Source organism: Dendrobates tinctorius, unplaced genomic scaffold (genome assembly GCF_039654945.1).
Source record: "Dendrobates tinctorius isolate UK_male_01 unplaced genomic scaffold, ASM3965494v1 ptg000309l, whole genome shotgun sequence".
Lineage (NCBI taxonomy): Eukaryota > Metazoa > Chordata > Amphibia > Anura > Dendrobatidae > Dendrobates > Dendrobates tinctorius.
In genome coordinates, this window is record NW_027361976.1 from 1465663 (window position 1) to 1490284 (window position 24622).

The 24622-nt window shown below is 44.6% G+C and overlaps 1 protein-coding gene across 2 annotated transcripts in view; it reads right to left on the reverse strand.

Annotated features, from left to right (window-relative positions):
* Window positions 1-1096: 1096 nt before the first annotated feature.
* The window catches only part of LHFPL1 (LHFPL tetraspan subfamily member 1), a 70945-nt gene continuing 47419 nt past the window's right edge, over window positions 1097-24622 (reverse strand). For both annotated transcript variants that reach the window (XM_073560937.1, XM_073560938.1), the window contains exon 4: window positions 1097-1824. In XM_073560937.1, coding sequence (XP_073417038.1) covers window positions 1706-1824 — 119 coding nt within the window. In that variant the 3' untranslated portion in view covers window positions 1097-1705. The remainder of the gene's footprint in view (window positions 1825-24622) is intronic.

The following is a 24622-nucleotide window of genomic DNA, read 5'->3' on the forward strand; positions in this document are numbered from 1 at the left end:
CCGTCAGAATGAGACTCAAAAGGTGTCAGACAGAGAACTGAAAATGCATTCCAGTTTTGTGTCTCCAATATACATTTCTTGATCTCCAACTGTATGCAGTACATTCTGGTCATTACTGCATGCTATAATAAGCTATGGACAATAGGGAGAAATTAGATGAAGGGAAAGATAATTCAACAAAATATTTGCCTGCAGTCTATTTTTTTTTCATACTATGTAGATTTTGTTGCAGAAATTTATGCAAAAGAACATCTCATTTATTTCAACATTCATTTGAATACTTTGACAACCAGGACATGGACTTCTACACCTCCTATTCTAATGAATGAGACAAAATGTACAGCAAGTGAATTTATTCTTGTGTCCATACAACTAGCTGCGGGGACAAATCAGCAAATAGGGAAATCAGAAATAGAACACGGGAATTTGGGGATTTCTTCTCTTTGTTAATGTATTTAAAGTTAACTTCAAGGATTTGAAAATCATGGTAGCTTTCTTTCTAAGCAATCGCACAAGGTAAGAATAACCATCTTCATCACGGTCCAGCAGCCCGTCGTTTACCTTTCGTTGCCTTTACCCTCTTTGTTCAGAAAACGTATCTATCAGGAAAAGAAACGATGCAGTAATAAAAAAAAGTTATTTTTGTGTTTTTTAAGATTGGTAGAGAACCTCAGAAAGTGAGAATTTACAACTTGCTTCTTCTCCGTTCCTCAGTTCTCTTCCTGTCCCTGGTTCTCTTTTCTTTCCGGTCTAACAGCTGTGGCATGGAGCACAGCACTTGCAAGCTCTTTTTTTATAGAGATTGTAATCACTGCTCTGAAACTGGCTGGGATCCAAGGATTATGCTGTTTGCCATTGATTCTGGACAGGTTCAGTCCCACTTCTGCAGAAGTAAAGCCGCCTCCGCATGTAGGATTGCAGAGTGCAAAAAAAGGGTCAGCGATGCAGCTAAACTGTCAATCAATCAGGATGGCACTGCCTCCTGGCAAGCAAGAAGTCGGGAGGCAGGGGAGTGGTGCGTTCCTGAAGATACTGTATATCATGAGAGGGGAGGGAAAGCCAAAGTAACATTTGATCCATCACATAACACAACAAATAAGATACGACAAAAAGATTATATTTTAACAAACATAGGGATGGATAACATACAGAAAACAGAAAAACCAAGGTAAAAGCCACACAATATGCACAGACCACATGGATGCATCACTAACATACATCAACAGATACCTACAAAGTGATTGATGGGAGATTAATTATAATTTGCACAGAGGAAAAGTGGAGAACTTGCCCATGGCAGACAAGAATTGGATTTCATGGACAACTTCCCTAAATATGTACTATTCCATAGTCCTCCCTTTAAGTAATGGAGTCACACATTTTAGCCCCTTGCCGCATTCTCTGTCACTACCCTGTTCCCTGCTCCTCGAATTCGATGCCACAATTCTTTCAGTAATAGGCTAAAATGGCAATACACCATAAGAAGTAAGCAATTAAAAAACTGTCAGAAATGAACATGTCTTGGAAAGAGCCTTGTATATAAAATCTCCATGATTTCTAATTTAAATCATTTTTTTATAAATATCTGTGTATGACATTCTTTCATGCACTGCACAGACTCATAGTCCTTCACTTCAGTGTAATCTATTTGTCAGTCTTTAACATTGGGCTTTCATATGAGCTCATGTTAAGTCCATTGTCATTGTCAATAGGTGGATGGCTTATTCTTTTTTCCAGCAAAACACGACATCCATGTACAGATCAGCATGGCGACTGCTGCTCCACCGCCAGTGCTGTAATAAGCCCAGCCAATCTTGCAGGTTCCTATGAAAGAATAAAATGTTATTTTCTGTGGACAACAGTCAGAAAGTATGGCCACACAGTCCATTTATTCCAAACTATTCATAGAATATTATCCCCATAATCCTCAGGACTAGAGTTGAGCGACTTTTGTTTTTTTAGGGTCGAGTTTCGTTTCGTGAAACCCGACTTTTCCAAAAGTCGGGTCGAACAAGATCGGCCGATTATAGGGAAAAGTCGGGGTCGTCCCGAAACACGAAACCCAATGTAAGTCAATGGGGAATAAAAGTCGGCAGTGAGAGGAGGACAGGAAACACACCTACAGTGCCCATTTGAATGCCAAAAGCATCAATTCTTCTTACTTAACCCCTTCCTGACATCCGACGTACTATCCCGTCCACGGTACCCGGGCCCGTATGACCGTGGACGGGATAGTACGTCTACCGCGATCAGCGGCGCCCACGTGGTGAGCGCCGCTGATCGCGGCCGGGTGTCAGCTGATTATCACAGCTGACACCCGGCTCTATGTGTCAGGGGCGGTCACGGACCGCCCCCGACACGTTAACCCCTTGCACACCGCGATCAAACATGATCGCGGTGTACCGGGAGTTAAAGGGAAGCATCGGCAGGGAGGGGGCTCCCTCCGTGCTTCCCTGAGCCCCCCACGGCAGCGCAATGTGCAGCGCTGCTGCGGGGGGCTCCTATCCTCCAGGCCCCCGAATCCAAGATGGCGACGGGGGCCTTCGGGGACCTGAGGAAGCTGGCTTCCTCAGTGCCTGCAAAGCGCAGGCAAGAGGAAGTCTTCTTCAATGCCTGTGACAGATTGCTGATCTGTCACAGTGATCTGTGATGTGACAGATCAGCGATCTGTCACAGGACAGTGATGTCCCACCTGGGACTATGTAATAAAGTAAAAAAAAAATTAAAAAAAAAATGTAAAAATAAATTAAAAAAAAATCGCCAAATAAATTAGTAAAAAAAAAAAAATATTCCCCAATAAATTCATTTTTTGAAAATAATAAAAAAAAAAAACCAATAAAAGTACACATATTAGGTATCGCCGCGTCCGTAACGACCTGCCCTATAAAACTGTCCCATTAGTTAACCCCTTTAGCGAACCCCTTAAAAAATAAAAATAAAAAACGAAGCAGAAAATAATGATTTATTATCATACCGCCAAACAAAAAGTGTAATAACGCGCGATCAAAAAGACGCATATAAATATCCATGGTACCGCTGAAAACGTCATCTTGTCCCGCAAAAAACAAGCCACCACACAGCATCATCAGCGAAAAAATAAAAAAGTTATAGCTCACAGAATAAAGCGATGCAAAAATAATTATTTTTTATATAAAATAGTTTTCATTGCATAAAACCGACAAAAACATAAAAAAAATGACCTAAATGAGGTATCGCTGTAACCGTACTGACCCGAAGAATAAAACCGCTTTATCAATTTTACCGCACGTGGAACGGTGTAAACGCACCTCCCCAAAAGAAATTCATGAAACGCTGGTTTTTGTTCATTCTGCATCCCAAAAATAGGAATAAAAAGCGATCAAAAAATGTCACGTGCCCGAAAATGGTACCAATAAAAACGTCAACTCGTCCCGCAAAAAATAAGACCTCACATGACTCAGTGGGTCAAAATACGGAAAAATTATAGCTCTCAAAATGTGGTGATGCAAAAACTATTTTACAATAAAAAGCGTCTTTTAGCATGTGACAGCCGCCAAACATAAAAACCGCCATAAATAGTAAGTCAAACCCCCCGTTATCACCCCCTTAGTTAGGGAAAAATAATAAAACTAAAAAAAAAGTATTTATCTCCATTTTCCCGTTAGGGTAAGGCTGTGTGCACACGCTGCGGATTAGGTGCGGATTCATCTGCGCGGATTTTGTAAAATCCGCAGGTGAAACCGCAGGTCAAAAGACCTGCGGTTTTACCTGCGGATTGCTCTGCGGTTTTGTCCTGCGGTTTTTCATCTCCTCAATAGAGGAGATGGCAAACCGCAGGAGAATCCGCAGAAAGAATTGACATGTCAATTCTTTCTGCGGATTGAAAACCGCAGATAATCCGCGTGGAAAATTCCGCACCGTCTGCACTGCGGTTTTTGATTCCCATAGGGAATCATGGTACTGTACACCGCAGCAGAAACTGCTGCGGGTCCGCAGCAGCCAAAACCGCTGCGGAACCGCAGCAAAATCCGCAGCGTGTGCACACAGCCTTAGGGTTAGGGCTAGGGTTAGGGCTAGGGTTAGGGCTCAGATTAGGGTTTAGGGGTGTGTTGGGGTTCGGGTTGGAGTTATAATTGGGGGTTTCCACTGTTTGGGCACATCAGGGGCTCTCCAAATGCAACATGGCGTCTGATCTCAATTCCAGCCAATTCTGAGTTGAAAAAGTCAAATGGTGCTCCTTCCCTTCCAAGCTCTGCCATGCGCCCAGACAGTGTTTTACCCCCACATGTAGGGTATCAGCCTACTCAGGACAAATTTCAAAACAATTTTTGGGGTCCAATTTCTCCTGTTACCCTTAGGAAAATAAAAAATTGGGGGCAAAAATATCGTTTTTGTGGAAAAAAATGATTTTTTTATTTTCACGTCCGAGTGTTATAAACTTCTGTGAAGCACTTGGGGGTTCAAAGTGCTCACCACACATCTAGATAAGTTCCGTGGGGGGTCTAGTGTCCAAAATGGGGTCACTTGTGGGGAGTTTCAATAGTTTAGGTACATCAGGGGCTCTCCAAACGCACATGACACCCGCAGACCATTCCATCAAAGTCTGCATTCCAAAACGTCACTGCTTCCCTTCCGAGCCCCGACATGTGTCCATACAGTAGTTTTCTCCCACATATGGGGTGTCAGCGTACTCAGGCCAAATTGGACAACAACTTTTGGGGGTCCAATTTCTCCTGTTACACTTGGGAAAATGAAAAAATTGGGGACTAATTGATCATGTTTCTGGAAAAAATACGATTTTTTTATTTTCATGCCCTGGCATTATAAACTTCAGTGAAGCCCTTGGGGGTTCAAAGTGCTCACCTCACATCTAGATAAGTTCCTTAGTGGGTCTAGTTTTCAAAATGGGGTCATTTGTGGGGGGTTTCCACTGTTTAGGTACATTAGGGGCTCTCCAAAGGCAACATGACACCCGCAGACCATTCCATCAAAGTCTGCATTCCAAAACGTCACTACTTCCCTTCCGAGCCCCGACGTGTGCCCATACAGTAGTTTTCTCCCACATATGGGGTATCAGCATACTCAGGACAAATTGGACAACAACTTTTGGGGTCCAATTTCACCTGGTACCCTTGGGAAAATAAAAAAATGGTGACTAAAAGATCATGTTTGTGGAAAAAATACGAATTTTTTATTTTCACGCCCGGGCGTTATAAACTTCTGTGAAGCACTGGGGGGTTCAAAGTGCTCCCCACACATCTAGATAAGTTCGTTGGGGGGTCTAGTTTACAAAATGGTGTCATTTGTGGGGGGTTTCCACTGTTTAGGTACATTAGGGGCTCTCCAAAGGCAACATGACACCCGCAGACCATTCCATCAAAGTCTGCATTCCAAAACGTCACTACTTCCCTTCCGAGCCCCGACGTGTGCCCATACAGTAGTTTTCTCCCACATATGGGGTATCAGCATACTCAGGACAAATTGGACAACAACTTTTGGGGTCCCATTTCTCCTGGTACCCTTGGGAAAATAAAAAAATGGTGACTAAAAGATCATGTTTGTGGAAAAAATACGAATTATTTATTTTCACGCCCGGGCATTATAAACTTCTGTGAAGCACTGGGGGGTCAAAGTGCTCACCACACATCTAGATAAGTTCCTTAGGGGGTCTAGTTTCCAAAATGGTGTCATTTGTGGGGGATTTCCACTGTTTTGGTACATCAGGGGTTTTCCAAACGCGACATGGTGTCCGATCTCAATTCCAGCCAAAAACTTCAAATGGCGCTGCTTCCCTTCCGAGCTCTGCCATGCGCCCAAATAGTGGTTTACCCCCACATGTGGGGTATCAGCGTACTCAGAACAAATTGCACAATAACTTTTAGGGTCCTGTTACCCTTGGAAAAATAAGAATTGATGGTGAAAAGATCATTTTTGTGGAAAAAATATGATTTTTTAATTGTATGGCTTTATGTTATAAACTTCTGTGAAGCCCATGGGGGTTCAAAGTTCTCACCACACATCTAGATAAGTTCCTTAGGGGGTCTAGTTTCCAAAATGGTGTCATTTGTGGGGGGTTTCCACTGTTTTGGTACATCAGGGGTTTTCCAAACGCGACATGGTGTCCGATCTCAATTCCAGCCAAAAACGTCAAATGGCACTGCTTCCCTTCCGAGCTCTGCCATGCGCCCAAATAGTGGTTTACCCCCACATGTGGGGTATCAGCGTACTCAGGACAAATTGCACAATAACTTTTAGGGTCCTGTTACCCTTGGAAAAATAAGAATTGAGGGTGAAAAGATCATTTTTGTGGTAAAAATATGATTTTTTAATTGTATGGCTTTATGTTATAAACTTCTGTGAAGCCCATGGGGGTTCAAAGTTCTCACCACACATCTAGATAAGTTCCTTAGGGGGTCTAGTTTCCAAAATGGTGTCATTTGTGGGGGGTTTCCACTGTTTTGGTACATCAGGGGTTTTCCAAACGCGACATGGTGTCCGATCTCAATTCCAGCCAAAAACGTCAAATGGCACTGCTTCCCTTCCGAGCTCTGCCATGCGCCCAAATAGTGGTTTACCCCCACATGTGGGGTATCAGCGTACTCAGGACAAATTGCACAATAACTTTTAGGGTCCTGTTACCCTTGGGAAAATAAAAATTGGGGTGAAAAGATCATTTTTGTGGAAAAAATATGATTTTTTAATTGTACCGCAGTACGTTATAAACTTCTGTAAAGCCCTTGTGGGTTCAAAGTTCTCACCACATATCTAGATAAGTTCCTTGGGGGGTCTAGTTTCCAAAATGGGGTCACTTGTAGGGGGTTTCCACTGTTTAGGTACATCAGGGACTCTCCAAACGTGACATGGCGTCCGATCTGAATTCCAGCCAATTTTGCATTGAAAAAGTCAAACGGCGCTCCTTCCATTCTGAGCTCTGCCATGCGCCGAAACAGTCGTTCCCCCCCACAAATCAGGTATCAGCGTACTCAGGACAAATTGCACAATAACTTTTGCAGTCCAATTTCTCCTGTTACCCTTGGTAAAATAAAAAAAATTGAACCTGAAGTATTTTTTTTGTGAAAAAAAGTTAGATGTTCATTTCTTTTTAAATATTCAAAAAAATTCCTGTGACGCACCTAATGGGTTAATAAACTTCTTGAATGTGGTTTTGAGCACCTTAAGGGGTTCAGTTTTTAGAATGGTGTCACTTTTGGGTATTTTCTATCATATAGACCCCTCAAAGTGGCTTCAAATGTGATGTGGTCCTAAAAATAAAATGGTGTTGTAAAAATGAGAAATCGCTGGTCAACTTTTAACCCTTATAACTTCCTAACAAAAAAAAATTTTGGTTCCAAAATTGTGCTGATGTAAAGTAAACATGTCGGAAATGTTACTTATCAAGTTTTTTGTGTGCCGTATCTCTGTGATTTAAGAGCATAAAAATTCAAAGTTGGAAAATTGTGAAATTTTCAAAATTTTTGCCAAATTTCCATTTTTTTCACAAATAAACGCAAGTTATTTGAATGAAATTTTACCACTAACATGAAGTACAATATGTCACGAGAAAACAATGTCAGAATCACCGGGATCAATGGAAGCGTTCCAGAGTTATGACCTCATAAAGGTACAGTGGTCAGAATTGTAAAAATTGGCCCGGTCATGAACGTGCAAACCACCCTTGGGGGTGAAGGGGTTAAGCTTGTCAACCTTAATTAACTTCATAATACAAGTTACGGACTGAAAAATGGGGGTTATTTGGCTAAAGTTGTGGGGGGGTAGGGCTGGCTCCAGGTTTTCATGTGCCCTGGGCGAAAGAGCGCCCCTTTAACACATACCACAACTCATCATGCCCCGATACGGCAGAGAAATAGCGGTATAGTACAATGAAAAATACTTCACTTTTTACATCTCATGACGAGGCCCATCTATTTCTCCATACAGAATCATTGGTCCCATATAATGTTTGAAACAGTATATGATGAGCTCCACATAATGCTACAGTATATGTTGGTCCCCATGGATGAAGCTCCACTGTCTTATGGGCCCAAATAATGCTCCAAACATAATGGGCCCCATTTCTAATGCTCTAGTGTATAATGGGCCCTGTAAATGCTGCTCCAGTGTCTGATGTCCACCTTTGGAATGTTCCAGTGTATAGTGGGCCCCATCTATCATTCTCCAGAGTATAGTGCTCCCAAAAATTGCTGTCCCAACATTGAAAACAATCAAATAAGTCTCCTCGCTAGGGAATCCCTGTACTAGTCTGGACTCCTCGTCATCCCCATCTTCCATCTCACTGCACAGTATTTCAACCTTGCAAGTGCTGTGATCCTGAGCAAGCAGGGGGGGCCCACTCGTTGGCGACGGCACTGGCAAAGGGCCCCTGATAGTACGGTGGTGTGTCTGATGGCGGGTGGGCCGAACCTGCACTTTCATCTGCAGCTTCCTCTTTGTCACCGTGTAAGATGGAACTGTATATGGGAAGGGTAACCTGAGTTTCATCAGGGTCAGATTCAGGCCGTGTAGCGTGCGAGGGGAATGTAGTGGTCTGGGTCAATGTACCAGCAGATTCATCGAGCAGTGGCTAGGCATCAGTGCACTTGTGTCGCCCCCAGGAGTACGGTCGCCACAGTGGCATTACTTTCCTCCTAGGGAGTGTGATGTCATGCTTGGGAGCAACGAAGGATCTCTCTAGCAGGTTAACTGATTGGGCGGCGTTATTCCCACGAGTCATGACCCTCCAAACAGCGTTCATGAAGGCAAAGTGTTTGTTTTACGTGGGCAGTATGGTTGCAAAGCTGAACCTTAAAGGAATGTCCAGAAGGGCACCACCAGGAATGGAGCCTATGGTTAAACTCGACTCCACCTGGGAAACCTCAACCATGCCAGCTACAGATAAGATGCACACATTGCAAGCTTAATTCCGTTAACGAACGAGACTCCGTCATGCCCCGCGGTCCGAGTCCGGCTTACTAGAGGGACACGTGAGGCTCTGGCACATGAGATTGGCCAATAACTGGTGTGTCATGCCCTTACATGTCCGTGGCTGCATGTGCGCTACACTGAAAAGGCCAGCGTTTGTCGCTTACAGGTGCAGATAACCCGCTGAACAACGTTAGTGATGGGGATCACTGATTACAATTATTACCCGCGAACGATGATTTCCCAGTAAGTGCAGGTCAACCGCAGTTCCGGAATTAGGCCTAACCGTCATTCCTGAAAAACTTACGTGTGCAAACCACAGGTGCTGCAGCTTGCTTAACAGCTCGCAGGGCCGTTCTCACGCCCAGTATGGATTACATGTGATTGCACAAAGGTGAGAAAGGGTACCGTATCCCCGGATAACATGTATGGATAGCGTACACATTCAAAATATATGTCTATACATCAGGAGGCAGGCTCAGACGGTGTTAGGCCCAGTATGGATTGCACGTGATTGCACAAAGGTGAGAAAGGGTACCGTATCCCCGGATAACATGTATGGATAGCGTACACATTCAAAATATATGTCTATACATCAGGAGGCAGGCTCAGACGGTGTTAGGCCCAGTATGGATTGCACGTGATTGCACAAAGGTGAGAAAGGGTACCGTATCCCCGGATAACATGTATGGATAGCGTACACATTCAAAATATATGTCTATACATCAGGAGGCAGGCTCAGACGGTGTCAGGCACAGTATGGATTTGACGGCCCAGACGACACAGCGGAGGAGCAGGGAGAGGTAAAGATTGCAAATGCTGGGGCCCTGCCCAAGCAAGGGGGGCCCCACTCGTGGGCGTCGGTACTGGCACTGGGCCCCTCATAGTACGGCGGTGTGTCTGACGGCGGGAGTGCACCACCACCGTCAGAGACACTTGATTGCTCTATGAGGGACCCTGTGCCAGTGCCCGTGCCCAAGAGTTGGCCTACCCACCTGTCCAGGGCAACGGCACTCGCACGGTGTCGTGCGCTAGGTGGTGACCCCGGCCATGGGGGGGGAGGCAGCACAGTTAGGGAGTTTTAGAAAGTGGCATATGTTGATGTTGGACATTCAGCTGATGCAAAAGGCGAAATAGGTGAAGTCCCAGGAAGAGGTGGACCAAAGCAAGCCATTTTTCTGTCACCCTATGTGTCATCAGGGGAAGGTGGGACAAAATCCTTGGAAACCCATGCATGGTTCATTTTAATGAAGGTTAGATCATCCACATTTTGGGTTGACAGACGGGTCCTTTTTTCTGTCAGGATTGATCCAGCTGCACTGAAGACTCTTTCCGATAGCACACTTGCAGCTGGGCAAGCGAGCTCCTGTAAGGCATATTGTGCCAATTCAGGCCAGGTGTCCAGTTTAGCGGCCCAATAGTCAAAGGGGAATGACCTGTGTGGGAGAACATCGATATGGGAGGAAAAGTAGTTTGTAACCATAGTTGACAACTGCTGTCTCCTGTCACTTTCCATCGATGCAGTATTACCAGTTGTGTGAGCGGTATTTGAAAAATCAGTCCACAACATTGTCATGAAACCCCTGTCTCCAACGCCACTTCTGCTGTGTGCACCATGAACACCTCTGCCAAGCTGCCTCTGGCCCATACGGCTCGTGTGAGAACCATCACCGCTGCTGTGTGCTGGGAATGCCTCAAGCAACCGATTTACCAGAGTTGCTGTCAAGGTTCTCCTGTGGTATGATGTTTTGTAATTTGCCTTTATAGCGTGGATCCAGGATGCTGGCCAACCAGTAGTCGTCATCGTTCATCATTTTGGCAATGCGGGGGTCCCTTTTTAGGATCTGCAAGGCATAATCTGACATGTGGGCCAATGTTCCCGGTGTCAATGATGCACTGCGAGTGCTGGTTTGAGGAGCACTTTCTGGCAAATCCACATCCCTCCAGTCACGCACAAACCCTGTACCAGACCTTGCCACGCCAACATTTTCACTTGCCCCACGAGATGCATCCTCCTCCCCTAAGTAATCATCCCCATCATCATCCTCCTCCTCCTCTTCTTCCTCCACCTCGTCCAGGAGAGGTCCCTGAGCAGACAATAGCTGAATGTCATCAAGGATTCCCTCCTCCTCTTCCTCCTCATCAACATTGGCTGCAGACGCCTGCTCCTTAAGGTGCGTCAAAGTTTGCATGAGCAGACGCATAAGTGGGATGCTAATGCTTAGGATGGCGTCGTCTGCGCTTACCAGCCGTGTGCATTCCTCAAAACACTGATGGACTTTACAGAGGTCTTTCAGCTTCGACCACTGCACACCTGTCAACTCCATGTCTGCTCTCAAAGTGCCTGGCCGTGTATCCTCCCACAAATGCATTATGGCCTGCCTCTGCTCGCACAGCCGCTCCACCATGTGCAGGGTGGAGTTCCACCTTGTTGCAATGTCGATAATGAGGCAGTGGTTGGGAAGGTGGAGCAATCGCTGCAGCTTCTGCATACGAACGGAGTGTACAGGCGACCGGCGGATGTGCGCGCACAGTCTTCGCACCTTCTGGAGCAGGGCTGTTAACTCCGGATAATTTTTGAGGAAGCACTGCACCACCAGGTTCAAGGTGTGAGCCAAGCAAGGTATGTGGCTGAGTTTTGAAAGGGCTATGGCTGCCACAAAATTACGGCCGTTATCACTAACTACCTTGCCTGCCTCAAGATGTACACTGCCCAGCCATGACTCAGTTTGTCGCTTCAAGTACTCGGCCAGCACCTCGGCGGTGTGTCTGTCGCCCTAACACATCATCTGCAACACAGCCTGCTGATGCTTTCCACTAGCTGCTCGATAGGGGGACACCTCGTGTGCAACAGTGGCAGCTGCAGATGGAGTGCTCGTACGACTGCGCTCTGTGGACGAGCTTTCGCTTCTGGAGGAAGAGGAGGAGGAGGGTCGAACGCCTACAGCCAACTGTTTCCTATACCGTGGGCTAGGCAGCACTGTCCCACCACCGCTGTCCCCTGTGGACCCTGCATCCACCACATTAACCCAGTGCGCAGTGATGGACACGTAACGGCCCTGGCCATGCCGACTGGACCATGCATCAGTTGTGAGGTGCACCTTTCCACTCACGGACTGCTTGAGTGCATGGACAATGCGGTCTTTTACATGATGGTGGAGGGCTGGGATGGCTTTGCGAGAGAAGTGGCGACTGGGTAGGTCATAGCGTGGTACTGCATAGGCCATGAGTTCGCGGAAATCTGCGCTTTCCACCAACCGATAGGGCATCATCTCAAACAAGATTAGTTTGGCAATGTGGGCGTTCAAACCCAGTGTACGCGGATGAGAGACTGAGTACTTTCTTGACCTACTCATAGTGTCTGGGAGGGTGAGCTGGACTTGAGGGCTGCATATGGTGGGAGTAGCGGTGGACAGGGAGGACTGAGAGAGGGTTGATGATGGTGATGGAGTTGGTGTTCTTTCTGATGGCCTAGATTCAGTATTTCGTTGATATAACAGTGGGATTCCCTGACTGCTGTGGCCTTGCAACGACACCTCAACATTTGCTGCTGTGCTAACCGGTGGGCTTACAGTGGGGGAAACAATGTAGCGTTGCTGACTACCTTCTTTGTGATCAGTTGCACATGTGGCACTTGAGGTTTGGTGTTGTGTCCACGCTTGCAAGTGCATGGTGTTTAAATGTCTAAGCATGCAACTGGTATTCAAATTTTTCAGATTTTTCCCTCGGCTAAAGGTCTTTGCGCACTTCTTACAGATAACCTTGGCCTGATCATGAGGATTTTGTTCAAAAAAGTGCCACACTGCACTCTTCCTACTTTGGCAGACATTTTGCGGCCTAGCACGCTGTGATCTTTTGACCCTCTGGACAAGCTGTCCAGCAACTCTTTTGATGTTTGGAACCTGTCTTTGAAGTGCTCCGGGCCTGCCAGATAATAGCTGTTGCGATGTCGATGTCTGCTGTGGATGCTCCTCATCTGAGCTATTGGAAGCAGCACCCTCTTCCCCCAATGGATGCCAATCTGGGTCAACAACTGGGTCATCCATCACCTCCTCTTCAATGTCATGTGCACCTTCCTCTGTGTCACCGTGTATGGTGGTATAGTGTGCAGGAAGGGGCACCTGAGTCTCATCAGGGTCAGAATCTGTCTCTGTACACTGCGAGGACAATGTAGTGCTCTGAGTGAATGTACCAGCAGAATCATCTATCAGCGGCTGTGCATCAGTGCACTCCATGTCAGATTCATCTTGGCCTGGGTAATTCACCATTTCACTTGATAATCCAGGCATGGTATGTGAAAACAGCTCCATGGAGTAATCAGTAGTATGGCCTGCATCATCCTTCAATCTTGGTTGGGGTGAAGGACACAAGGAAAGGTGTGGTTCATGAACATGAGCCTCCAATGACGACTCAGTGCTTTTACTTTTTACAACTTCAGAAGAGGAGGCGATAGAGCTGGAGGCTGAGTCAGCAATGTAAGACAAAACTTTTTCCTGATGCTCTGGCTTTAAAAGCGGTTTGCCAACTCCTAGAAAACTAAGCCTTCGAAGCCTTATGGAGCCAGACGATGACGCAGGCTCAACACCTCCTGCATTCGGTCCTATTTTGCTCTTGCCACTACCATCAGATCCACCACCAACACCATCATTACCAGCTGCCAACCCCCGCCCAATTCCACGGCCTCTTCCACCAGCCTTCCTCATTTTTTGTAGAAATGTAGACAAAATCCAACAAACTATATAGTAATGTAAAACAAGGTACAAGGTGTCTATAGGACAGGGGAGATTTTGAATTTCTGCACACACTAGTGGACACTGGACACTTGGATTGTGTGAGGCCCACTGAATATCACAGCGCTATGTCACAGGCTCGATGGCACAGGTGTGAAAAAAGTGACTACAGGATAAGGGGGATTTTGAATTTCTGCACACACTAGTGGAAACTGGACACTTTTGGATTGTGTGAGGCCCACTGAATATCAGAGCGCTATGTCACAGGCTCGATGGCACAGGTGTGAAAAAAGTGACTACAGGATAAGGGAGATTTTGAATTTCTGCACACACTTGTGGACACTGGACACTTATGGATTGTGTGAGGCCCACTGAATATCACAGCGCTATGTCACAGGCTCGATGGCACAGGTGTGAAAAAAGTGACTACAGGATAAGGGAGATTTTGAATTTCTGCACACACTAGTGGACACTGGACACTTTTGGATTGTGTGAGGCCCACTGAATATCAGAGCGCTATGTCACAGGCTCGATGGCACAGGTGTGAAAAAAGTGACTACAGGATAAGGGAGATTTTGAATTTCTGCACACACTAGTGGACACTGGACACTTTTGGATTGTGTGAGGCCCACTGAATATCAGAGCGCTATGTCACAGGCTCGATGGCACAGGTGTGAAAAAAGTGACTACAGGATCACAGAGATTTTGAATTTCTGCACACACTTGTGGACACTGGACACTTATGGATTGTGTGAGGCCCACTGAATATCACAGCGCTATGTCACAGGCTCGATGGCACAGGTGTGAAAAAAGTGACTACAGGATAAGGGAGATTTTGAATTTCTGCACACACTAGTGGACACTGGACACTTTTGGATTGTGTGAGGCCCACTGAATATCAGAGCGCTATGTCACAGGCAGAAATTGGCTAGTGTATCACAAACTACAAGGTGTATGTAGAATTGGGCAGAATAGGAATTTCCCTAGAGTGTAGGTCTGTTAGAACAGAACAAGTCCTCCACTTATCCTTCCACAGTGACACACAGATAGCTTCACTGTGGCCGTGATAACAGCCGTTACACGGTACTTAGAGGAGCGTGCACGTACACGGCTGTCCTGTGTACGTAAAATTGTCAAGCTCCGTGTTTTTTAAGTATACGGACTGACACACGCTGTCTCTCTATAGTTTTGAATGTGATCAAACAGCAAATATATTTAACTGTTTGAAAGCTAGACAAAACTAGTAGGTGCAGATCTGTAAGAACAGAACATGTCCTCGACTTATTCTCACAGAGTGACACACAGATAGCTTCACTGTGGCTGTGATAACAGCCGTTACACGGTACTGTGTGAGGAGCGTACACCGCTGTATGGTGTGAAAAAATGCACGCTCAGTACCTCAGCAGGACAAAAAAAAAAATTGGGATTGCTTTTAAAAAAGCAGTTTGAAGAGCAGTGGGTAAACAGCAATGCAGCTGTCAGGAAGCCTTAGAAGACAGCCTAACAACCAACACCGCTGATCCACCACAATATAGCCTCCTCTTGCACTGCACACACAGTGACTGGTGTGTTGTACAGGCAAAATCGCTAGCAGCAGAAGCAGTTTTTTTTTCTTCTTCCCTGCCTAACGCTCTCCCTACAGAATCAGCAGCAGCAACCTCTCCCTATGCTAAGATGGGCAGAAGTAAGATGGCGGTCGGCGTGCACACCCTTTTATAACCCCTGTGACGCCCACCAAAGCAAGCCAATCACTTGCATGCCCTTCTGAAAGATGGTGGTGACCCCTGCCTATGTCATCACGTTGCCCACAGTGTCCGTGGATCCTGATTGGCTGAAAAAGAGCGCAAAACAAACTTTTGAAACGCGACTTTGGCGCGTAAGTCGCCGACCTCGTGGCCGACCTCATCCTAGGGTTGGGTTTCGTTTCATGAAACCTGACTTTGCCAAAAGTCGGCGACTTTTGACATTTTTCGACCCGTTTCGCTCAACTCTACTCAGGACAGATAATGAATAGTAAATAGGTGAAGATACTACCCTTGGACCACTGACCTTGTTGGAAATGTAAGGTAAAGATAACCTTGTTGCTCTCTGTAAGGCTATGTTCACATCACATACTGTCAGTGTCTCCATCGGGGCTTATGTCTGAAGTCCTGGAAAACTGGTTTGGGGCATAAACGCATTGACTGTAATGCTGCAGACAGTCATCGTGTGCCCTGTTGGACACAATCTGTCGGCCGTATAGGCCTAGTTGAGCAGGTCTCTTATTAAGGATGCAAATATATTAATAAAAGTGGCAATGTGAAAAAGTTCTCTCAGAAATGTACAGTTTAGTTAAAAGGAATCTACTACTGTCCAACCCCCCCCCCCATAAAAAATACAGGTGACTCCCACAGTGGGCCCATGTGCAGAAGTGGCATATGAGCACCCTTGGCACAGTACAATTAATGCGTTGTTCCCAAACAAAAGTAGCATCTGATGATTCAGTTAGCAAACTACCCAGTTTAACATATAGAAGAATAGGTGACTTTATGAACAAGGGGTCAGATAATATTTTATGTAGCTGAACAGTGAGCCCCAGTATCAATGTTACTAGTAGGCCCCTAAAACACCCCAATCCAAACACTGTATATGGTCATGTTGCATTCTGAAAGATAATGTCATTCACACCTTTACATATGTTGCTCCATGGCAAGCAAAATTGCTGGTTTACATTATATGCAAATGAGGATTAAGTGCTCTGGGAGTGTCAAAGCACTTCCCAAATGGAGGCTTGAAAAGTGCATTGATACTCTTAGAGCACATGAAGGGGTTGTCCAGTACTTTAGTATTGAAGACCTATGCCTAGGTTATCAATTCCATATCTGTGGGGGTGTCACACTGGCACCCATGCTAAACAGCTGTTCTTGGTGCCAGCAACAGCTGAATGTGATTAGTTGTGAAGCTGGGCAGCTCCGCTAAATGCATATTGGCCGAGGCAGGATACTGAATATCTGACTCTGTTGGGATGGGTTGCTCATTTGAAACCAGATGTAAACTTGTATGAATCAAGGATGTCATGTTGAGTTTTTAGCGAAATTCTTAGGTACCATAGAGAAGATAGCAGATATCACTACCAATTCAGTATTTCGTGGAATAATTATAACAGCTGACCTTACAACAAACTGACTTAACCACTTTGTAAATGAGCAGATATCTAAAAATGTGCATTAACCCCTTCACCCCAAGGGTGGTTTGCACGTTCATGACCGGGCCAATTTTTACAATTCTGACCACTGTACCTTTATGAGGTCATAACTCTGGAACGCTTCCATGGATCCCGGTGATTCTGACATTGTTTTCTCGTGACATATTGTACTTCATGTTAGTGGTAAAATTTCATTCAAATAACTTGCGTTTATTTGTGAGAAAAACGGAAATTTGGTGAAAATTTTGAAAATTTCGCAATTTTCCAACTTTGAATTTTTATGCCCTTAAATAACAGAGATACAGCACACAAAAAACTTGATAACTAACATTTCCCACATGTTTACTTTACATCAGCACAATTTTGGAACCAAAATTTTTTTTTGTTAGGAAGCTATAAGGATTAAAAGTTGACCAGTGATTTCTCATTTTTACAACACCATTTTATTTTTAGGACCACATCACATTTGAGGTCACTTTGAGGGGTCTATATGATAGAAAATACCCAAAAGTGACACCATTCTAAAAACTGCACCCCTTAAGGTGCTCAAAACCACATTCAAGAAGTTTATTAACCCTTTAGGTGCATCACAGGAATTTTTTTGAATATTTAAAAAAAAGTGAACATCTAACTTTTTTTCACAAAAAAAATACTTCAGGTTCAATTTTTTTTATTTTACCAAGGGTAACAGGAGAAATTGGACTGCAAAAGTTATTGTGCAATTTGTCCTGAGTACGCTGATACCTGATATGTGGGGGGGAATGACTGTTTCGGCACATGGCAGAGCTCAGAATGGAAGGAGCGCCGTTTGACTTTTTCAATGCAAAATTGGCTGGAATTCAGATCGGACGCCATGTCACGTTTGGAGAGTCCCTGATGTACCTAAACAGTGGAAACCCCATACAAGTGACCCCATTTTGGAAACTAGACCCCCCCAAGGACCTTATCTAGATATGTGGTGAGAACTTTGAACCCCCAAGGGCTTTACAGAAGTTTATAACATACAGCCGTACAATTAAAAAATCATATTTTTTCCACAAAAATGATCTTTTCACCCTCAATTCTTATTTTTCCAAGGGTAACAGGACCCTAAAAGTTATTGTGCAGTTTGTCCTGAGTACGCTGATACCCCACATGTGGGGGTAAACCACTATTTGGGCGCATGGCAGAGCTCGGAAGGGAAGCAGCGCCATTTGACGTTTTTGGCTGGAATTGAGATCGTACACCATGTCGCGATTGGAAAACCCCTGATGTACCAAAACAGTGGAAACACCCCACAAATGACACCATTTTGGAAACTAGACCCCCTAAGGAACTTATCTAGATGTGTGGTGAGAACTTTGAACCCCCCAAGGGCTTCACAGAAGTTTATAACGCCCGGGCGTGAAAATAAAAAATTCGTATTTTTTCCACAAACATGATCTTTTAGTCACCATTTTTTTATTTTCCCAAGGGTACCAGGAGAAATTGGACCCCAAAAGTTGATGTCCAATTTGTCCTGAGTATGCTGATACCCCATATGTGGGAGAAAACTACTGTATGGGCACACGTTGGGGCTCGGAAGGGAAGTAGTGACGTTTTGGAATGCAGACTTTGATGGAATGGTCTGCGGGTGTCATGTTGCCTTTGGAGAGCCCCTAATGTACCTAAACAGTGGAAACCCCCCACAAATGACCCCATTTTGAAAACTAGACCCCCTAAGGAACTTATCTAGATGTGAGGTGAGCACTTTGAACCCCCAAAGGCTTCACAGAAGTTTATAATGCCCAGGCATGAAAATAAAAAAATTGTATTTTTTCCACAAACATGATCAATTAGTCCCCAATTTTTTATTTTCCCAAGGGTAACAGGAGAAATTGGACCCCAAAAGTTGTCCAATTTGTCATGAGTACGCTGACACCCCATATGTGGGAGAAAACTACTGTATGGACACACGTCGGGGCTCGGAAGGGAAGCAGTGACATTTTGGAATGCAGACTTTGATGGAATGGTCTGCGGGTGTCATGTGCGTTTGGAGAGCCCCTGATGTACCTAAACTATTGAAACTCCCCACAAGTGACCCCATTTTCAACACTAGGCCCCCCACGGAACTTATCTAGATGTCTGGTGAGCATTTTGAACCCCCAAGTGCTTCACAGAAGTTTATAACGCTCGGGCGTGAAAATAAAAAAATCATTTTTTTCCACAAAAATGATATTTTTGCCCCCAATTTTTTATTTTCCTAAGGGTAGCAGGAGAAATTGGACCCCAAAAATTGTTTAGCAATTTGACCTGAGTAGGCTGATACCCTACATGTGGGGGTAAAACACTGTTTGGGCGCATGGCAGAGCTTGGAAGGGAAGGAGCACCATTTGACTTTTTCAACTCAGAATTGGCTGGAATTGAGATCAGACGCCATGTTGCATTTGGAGAGCACCTGATGTGCCCAAACAGTGGAAACCCCCAATTCTAACTCCAACCCGAACCCCAACACACCCCTAACCCTAATCTCAGCCCTAACCCTAACCCTAACCCTAGCCCTAGCCCTAGCCCTAACCCTAATGGAAAAATGGAAATAAATACATTTTTTTAATTTTATTATTTTTCCCTAACTAAGGGGGTGATAACGGGGGGTTTGATTTACTATTTATGGCGTTTTTTATCTTTGGCGGCTGTCACACGCTAAAAGGCGCTTTTTATTGTAAAAATAGTTTTTGCATCACAACATATTGAGAGCTCTAATTTTTCCGTATTTTGACCCACCGAGTCATGTGAGGTCTTATTTTTTGCGGGACAAGTTGACGTTTTTATTGGTACCATTTTCGGGCACGTGACATTTTTTGATCGCTTTTTATTCCGATTTTTGGGACGCAGAATGAACAAAAACCAGCGTTTCATGAATTTCTTTTGGGGGGGTGCGTTTACACTGTTCCGCGTGCGATAAAATTGATAAAGCGGTTTTATTCTTCGGGTCAGTATGCTTGCAGAGATACCTTATTTAGGTCGTTTTTTTATGTTTTGTCGGTTTTATGCAATGAAAACTATTTTATATAAAAAATAATTATTTTTGCATCGCTTTATTCTGTGAGCTATAACTTTTTTATTTTTTCGCTGATGATGCTGTGTGGCAGCTCGTTTTTTGCGGCACAAGATGACGTTTTCAGCGGTACCATGGATATTTATATGCGTCTTTTTGATCGCGTGTTATTACACTTTTTGTTTGGCGGTATGATAATAAATCATTATTTTTTGCTTCGTTTTTTATTTTTATTTTTTAAGGGGTTTGCTAAAGGGGTTAAGTAATGGGACAGTTTTATAGGGCGGGTCGTTACGGACGCAGCGATACCTAATATGTGTACTTTTATTGTTTTGTTTTTTTTTTATTTCTAAAAAATGGATTTATTTGGGGGAATATTTTTTTTTTTTCTAATTTATTTGGCGATTTTTTTAAATTTATTTTAACACTTTTTTTTATTTTTTTTTTTACTTTATTAAATAGTCCCAGGTGGGACATCACTTTCCTGTGACAGATCGCTGATCTGTCACATCACAGATCACTGTGACAGATCAGCAATCTGTCACAGGCACTGCAGAAGGCTTCCTCATGCCTGCGCTTTGCAGGCACTGAGGAAGCCAGTTTCCTGCAGGCCCCCGAAGGCCCCCGTCGCCATCTTGGATTCGGGGGCCTGCAGGAAAGGAGCCCCCGGCAGCAGCGCTGCACATTGCGCTGCCGTGGGGGGCTCAGGGAAGCACGGAGGGAGCCCCCTCCCTGCCGATGCTTCCCTTTAACCCCCGGTACACCGCGATCATGTTTGATCATGGTGTGCAAGGGGTTAACGTGTCGGGACCGCCCCTGACACATTGTGCCGGGTGTCAGCTGTGATAATCAGCTGACACCCGGCCGCGATCAGCGGCGCTCACCACGTGGGCGCCGCTGATCGCGGTAGACGTACTATCCCGTCCATGGGCATAGGGGCCCGGGTCCCATGGACGGGATAGTACGTCTCATGTCAGGAAGGGGTTAAAAGGTAACTTAGGGAAATTGACAAGACCAGGATCAGTTTGATTGTGGAATTACATTAGCGCATCATCCCTGAGGAGGCCAGTTACAAGGTCCACAGTGTACCAGACTCATCTGTAATTATAGAAAACAAAAAGCAAAAAACACAAATATCCTGAACTAAAAGTAAAAAATATATTTTTTACTTTTAGTTCAGGATATTTGTGTTTTTTGCTTTTTGTTTTCTCTGGTTAATGGTCATGTGTTAATATGCACTTACATTGTGCATACACATTAACTTACTTTTCTCAGTTCAGATTTGTTTTTTATTCATTTCATTGTGCATTCAGTGCATATATGGGTGTGACCGCCCTCTTTCTGAGCTGGGAAAGCCATCCAGTCTGGCCTAAGCTGTTACTAGTGGTTCAGCCGCTCGACCCTTATTCACATTCACGCCACTTGGCAAGTGAAAAGGTTTTAAATACTAGAGTAGGGACTGTCCCACAAGGGTTGCCGTGACATGGCGGGATGGCTTGTTCGTTATTTTGATCAAAATTATGTTTACTAAATACCCTTATTATTATTATTACCTTTATGCATTATTTGCAGTATATTTTTTACTTTTAGTTCAGGATATTTGTGTTTTTTGCTTTTTGTTTTCTCTGGTTAATGGTCATGTGTTAATATGCACTTACATTGTGCATACACATTAACTTACTTTTCTCAGTTCAGATTTGTTTTTTATTCATCTGTAATTATGTAGATGAGGTTTAATGTGTTTCAGGGGACAGGAATAATGTACCGGCCTGGTAACTGCACAATTAATTTTTAATGTTTTGCCATTGTCTTCAGCTTCACCTGTGATTGTCTGTTGATACCTGAATATATTCTGGCATTTTAACAGCGTATTATGCCTATAAGACCTGCTCACAGAGATAGCGTTCACAGAGAACAAGATTTTTATTAATCCACATGTATAGAGGTATCTATCTACTGTACAATACTATTCTTTAAGTAATCATTGAAGTGCAATTGATAGGTTTGCCTCCCTACAAACACACATTTAATTATGTCATATTGTTGCTAATGAACATTATAGAAGACAAGGACTGGGCTACCTATCTAGCAATTGTGGCAAATGCCAGATAGTCAAGTTCCTTTTGGATGCACATCACTTTTAACATTATTCATGTCCTTAGGATGTGGACATATAAAAGTGTGGTAGAGCAGGGAGTCATTGATTAACCACTCTGGCAAGCCACAGGACAATTCATCCTATAGTTTTCAATAAATTTGGGTCACACAAAGAAGGTTGGCAGCGCAATAACATCACCTTATCACGCTGCTTGTGTCAGACTGTGTAAGGGGTACAGGGGCTAGTTTAATGCCCTGCATTTCTTGCATACGTCCCTGGTTTATTTCATATGTCATGTAATGTGTGTATATATATTGTGTATTGGAATGTACTTATGTACATGTGTTGTAAGGATATAGGGGTAGTGTAGGACTTAGCCCAGTAGGGGTAGCACAATAGAATAGATTACAATAGAATAGAATAGGGACTGGTTAGAAAAATAGGATTTTGCTTGGTTAGGAGGGGCTAGGAGAAGAGTAGTTGGGGAGCTTCCTGGAGTTGGTCAGTCTGAGTCCGAAGCAGGGACAGGACAGCCATGTCCAGGGGAACATTCAAGCTGAGGAGCCCAGCGGTTCGGGGTCTTAAGCCCCCGTCACACACAGCGAGATCGCTAGCGAGATCACTGCTGAGTCACAAGTTTTGTGACGCAACAGCGATCTCACCAGCGATATCACTGTGTGTGACATGTATCAGCGACCGGCCCCCCCGCCGGGTATCGCTGATCGTGCACAAAAGCCCTGGACTTTTTTTGATCGTTGGTCTCCCGCTGGCCAGCATGCATCGCTGCGTGTGGCAGGCTGGAGACCATCGATCAGCGAGCTGGAGCTGGTATCGAAGGTAAACCGTGGGGAACTAAGCACGCGCGTCACTTAGTTACCCGCTGTGTACCTTAGATATTGGCGTCCTGGCGCTTAGAAACCCGCTGTTTACCTTGGATATCAGCTCCCTGCACCAGCACGCTGGTATCTAAGGTACACAGCGGGTAACTAAGCAATGCCCACGCTTGTTACCTGCGTCGTCGCTGGTTCTGATCGCTGCTGAGATCTGCCTATTTGGCAGCTCACCAGTGATCATGTAGCGACACACCAGCGATCCTGACAAGGTCATATCATTGTCGGGATCGCTGGTGCGTCGCTATGTGTGACGGGGGCTTAAGAGCTGACAGTCACATGTGGTGGAGGAATATCTGAACTAACTTCGTGGGAACAACCCTAAACGTCCGAGGCCTGCGGCCTAGTAAGGAATGGAAGAGCTATTTCTCGACTTCACCCTCAGAAAGGGAAGCAGGTAGGGAACTCCTGAAGCGGGTTAGTCTGCCCAGTCAAAAAGCTGTGAGACCGGCGGATTCAGTGGCTATTTCTGGAGGAGTGAGGGACAGTGCAGGGAATTGTGATATTTTGCGAAGAATCTTGTGCTGTTTCTGTGATTAAACTGGATGAGCTGAGTAAAATTATTTACCATAAGAGGGATAATGTAGAGGTCATATTTTTTGCAGTGAGCACAGACAGGGGCAATTATTTATTCAGGGGCTCAGCACAGGGCTGGTATTTTCATTCAAAAGCATTATAATGACACTGTTAAGTAGAGTTGAGCGACTTTGGTCGGATCGGGTTTCATGAAACAAAATTTGTTTCAGACGAAACTGATCCGACTAGGGCAAAAAAAGTCGGTCCGAAACCCGACCCCAATGCAAGTCAATGGGGGATAAAAGTCGGCATTGAGTGGATGAATGTCATCTGCTCAATGCCGACTTTTATCCCCCATTGACTTGCATTGTGGTCGGGTTTCGGACGAAACGCCGACTTTTTTTGCCCTAGTCGGACCAGTTTCATCTGAAACTAATTTTGTTTCATGAAACCCGATCCGTCCAAAGTCACTCAACTCTACTGTTAAGTTTTAAAGGTACTGTGTCTGGAAGTTTAGCAGAGATGAGTTGTTGTAGTGAAAAAAGATATCATGGCGAAAATGAAGGACTAAAGAAGGAGAACAAATTCAAACAGAGAAGATGTAACATATAATGCACATTGATGTAAATGTTTATTTATGATACTGTCTCATCACTTCTGGGATTCCGGTATGGTCTACATTCTGATAATGACTGATAACAACAGCTCCCAGCATCTCCTTACCATTGTTAAGGACTTGCTGGGAATTGTAGGGTCATGCAATATAATTGTATATGGGGCTGACCTAACATTACAATTGATTGTTGTAGTTAGATTGGTGCCTTATTCATGTACTAATTATGTTTCTGGGGATGTACACTCACTGGCCACTTTATTAGGTACACCTGTCCAACTGTGTGTTAAGACTTAATTTCTAATCAGCCAATCACATGGCGGCAACTCAGTGCATTTAGGCATGTAGACATGGTCAAGACAATCTCCTGCAGTTCAAACCGAGCATCAGTATGGGGAAGAAAGGTGATTTGAGTGCCTTTGAACGTGGCATGATTGTTGGTGCCAGAAGGGCTGGTCTGAGAATTTCAGAAACTGCTGATCTACTGGGATTTTCACGCACAACCATCTCTAGGGTTTACAGAGAATGGTCCGAAAAAGAAAAAAAATCCAGTGAGCGGCAGTTCAGTGGCCGGAAATGCCATGTTGATGCCAGAGGTCAGAGGAGAATGGGCAGACTGGTTCGAGCTGATAGAAAGGCAACAGTGACTCAAATTGCCACCCGTTACAACCAAGGTA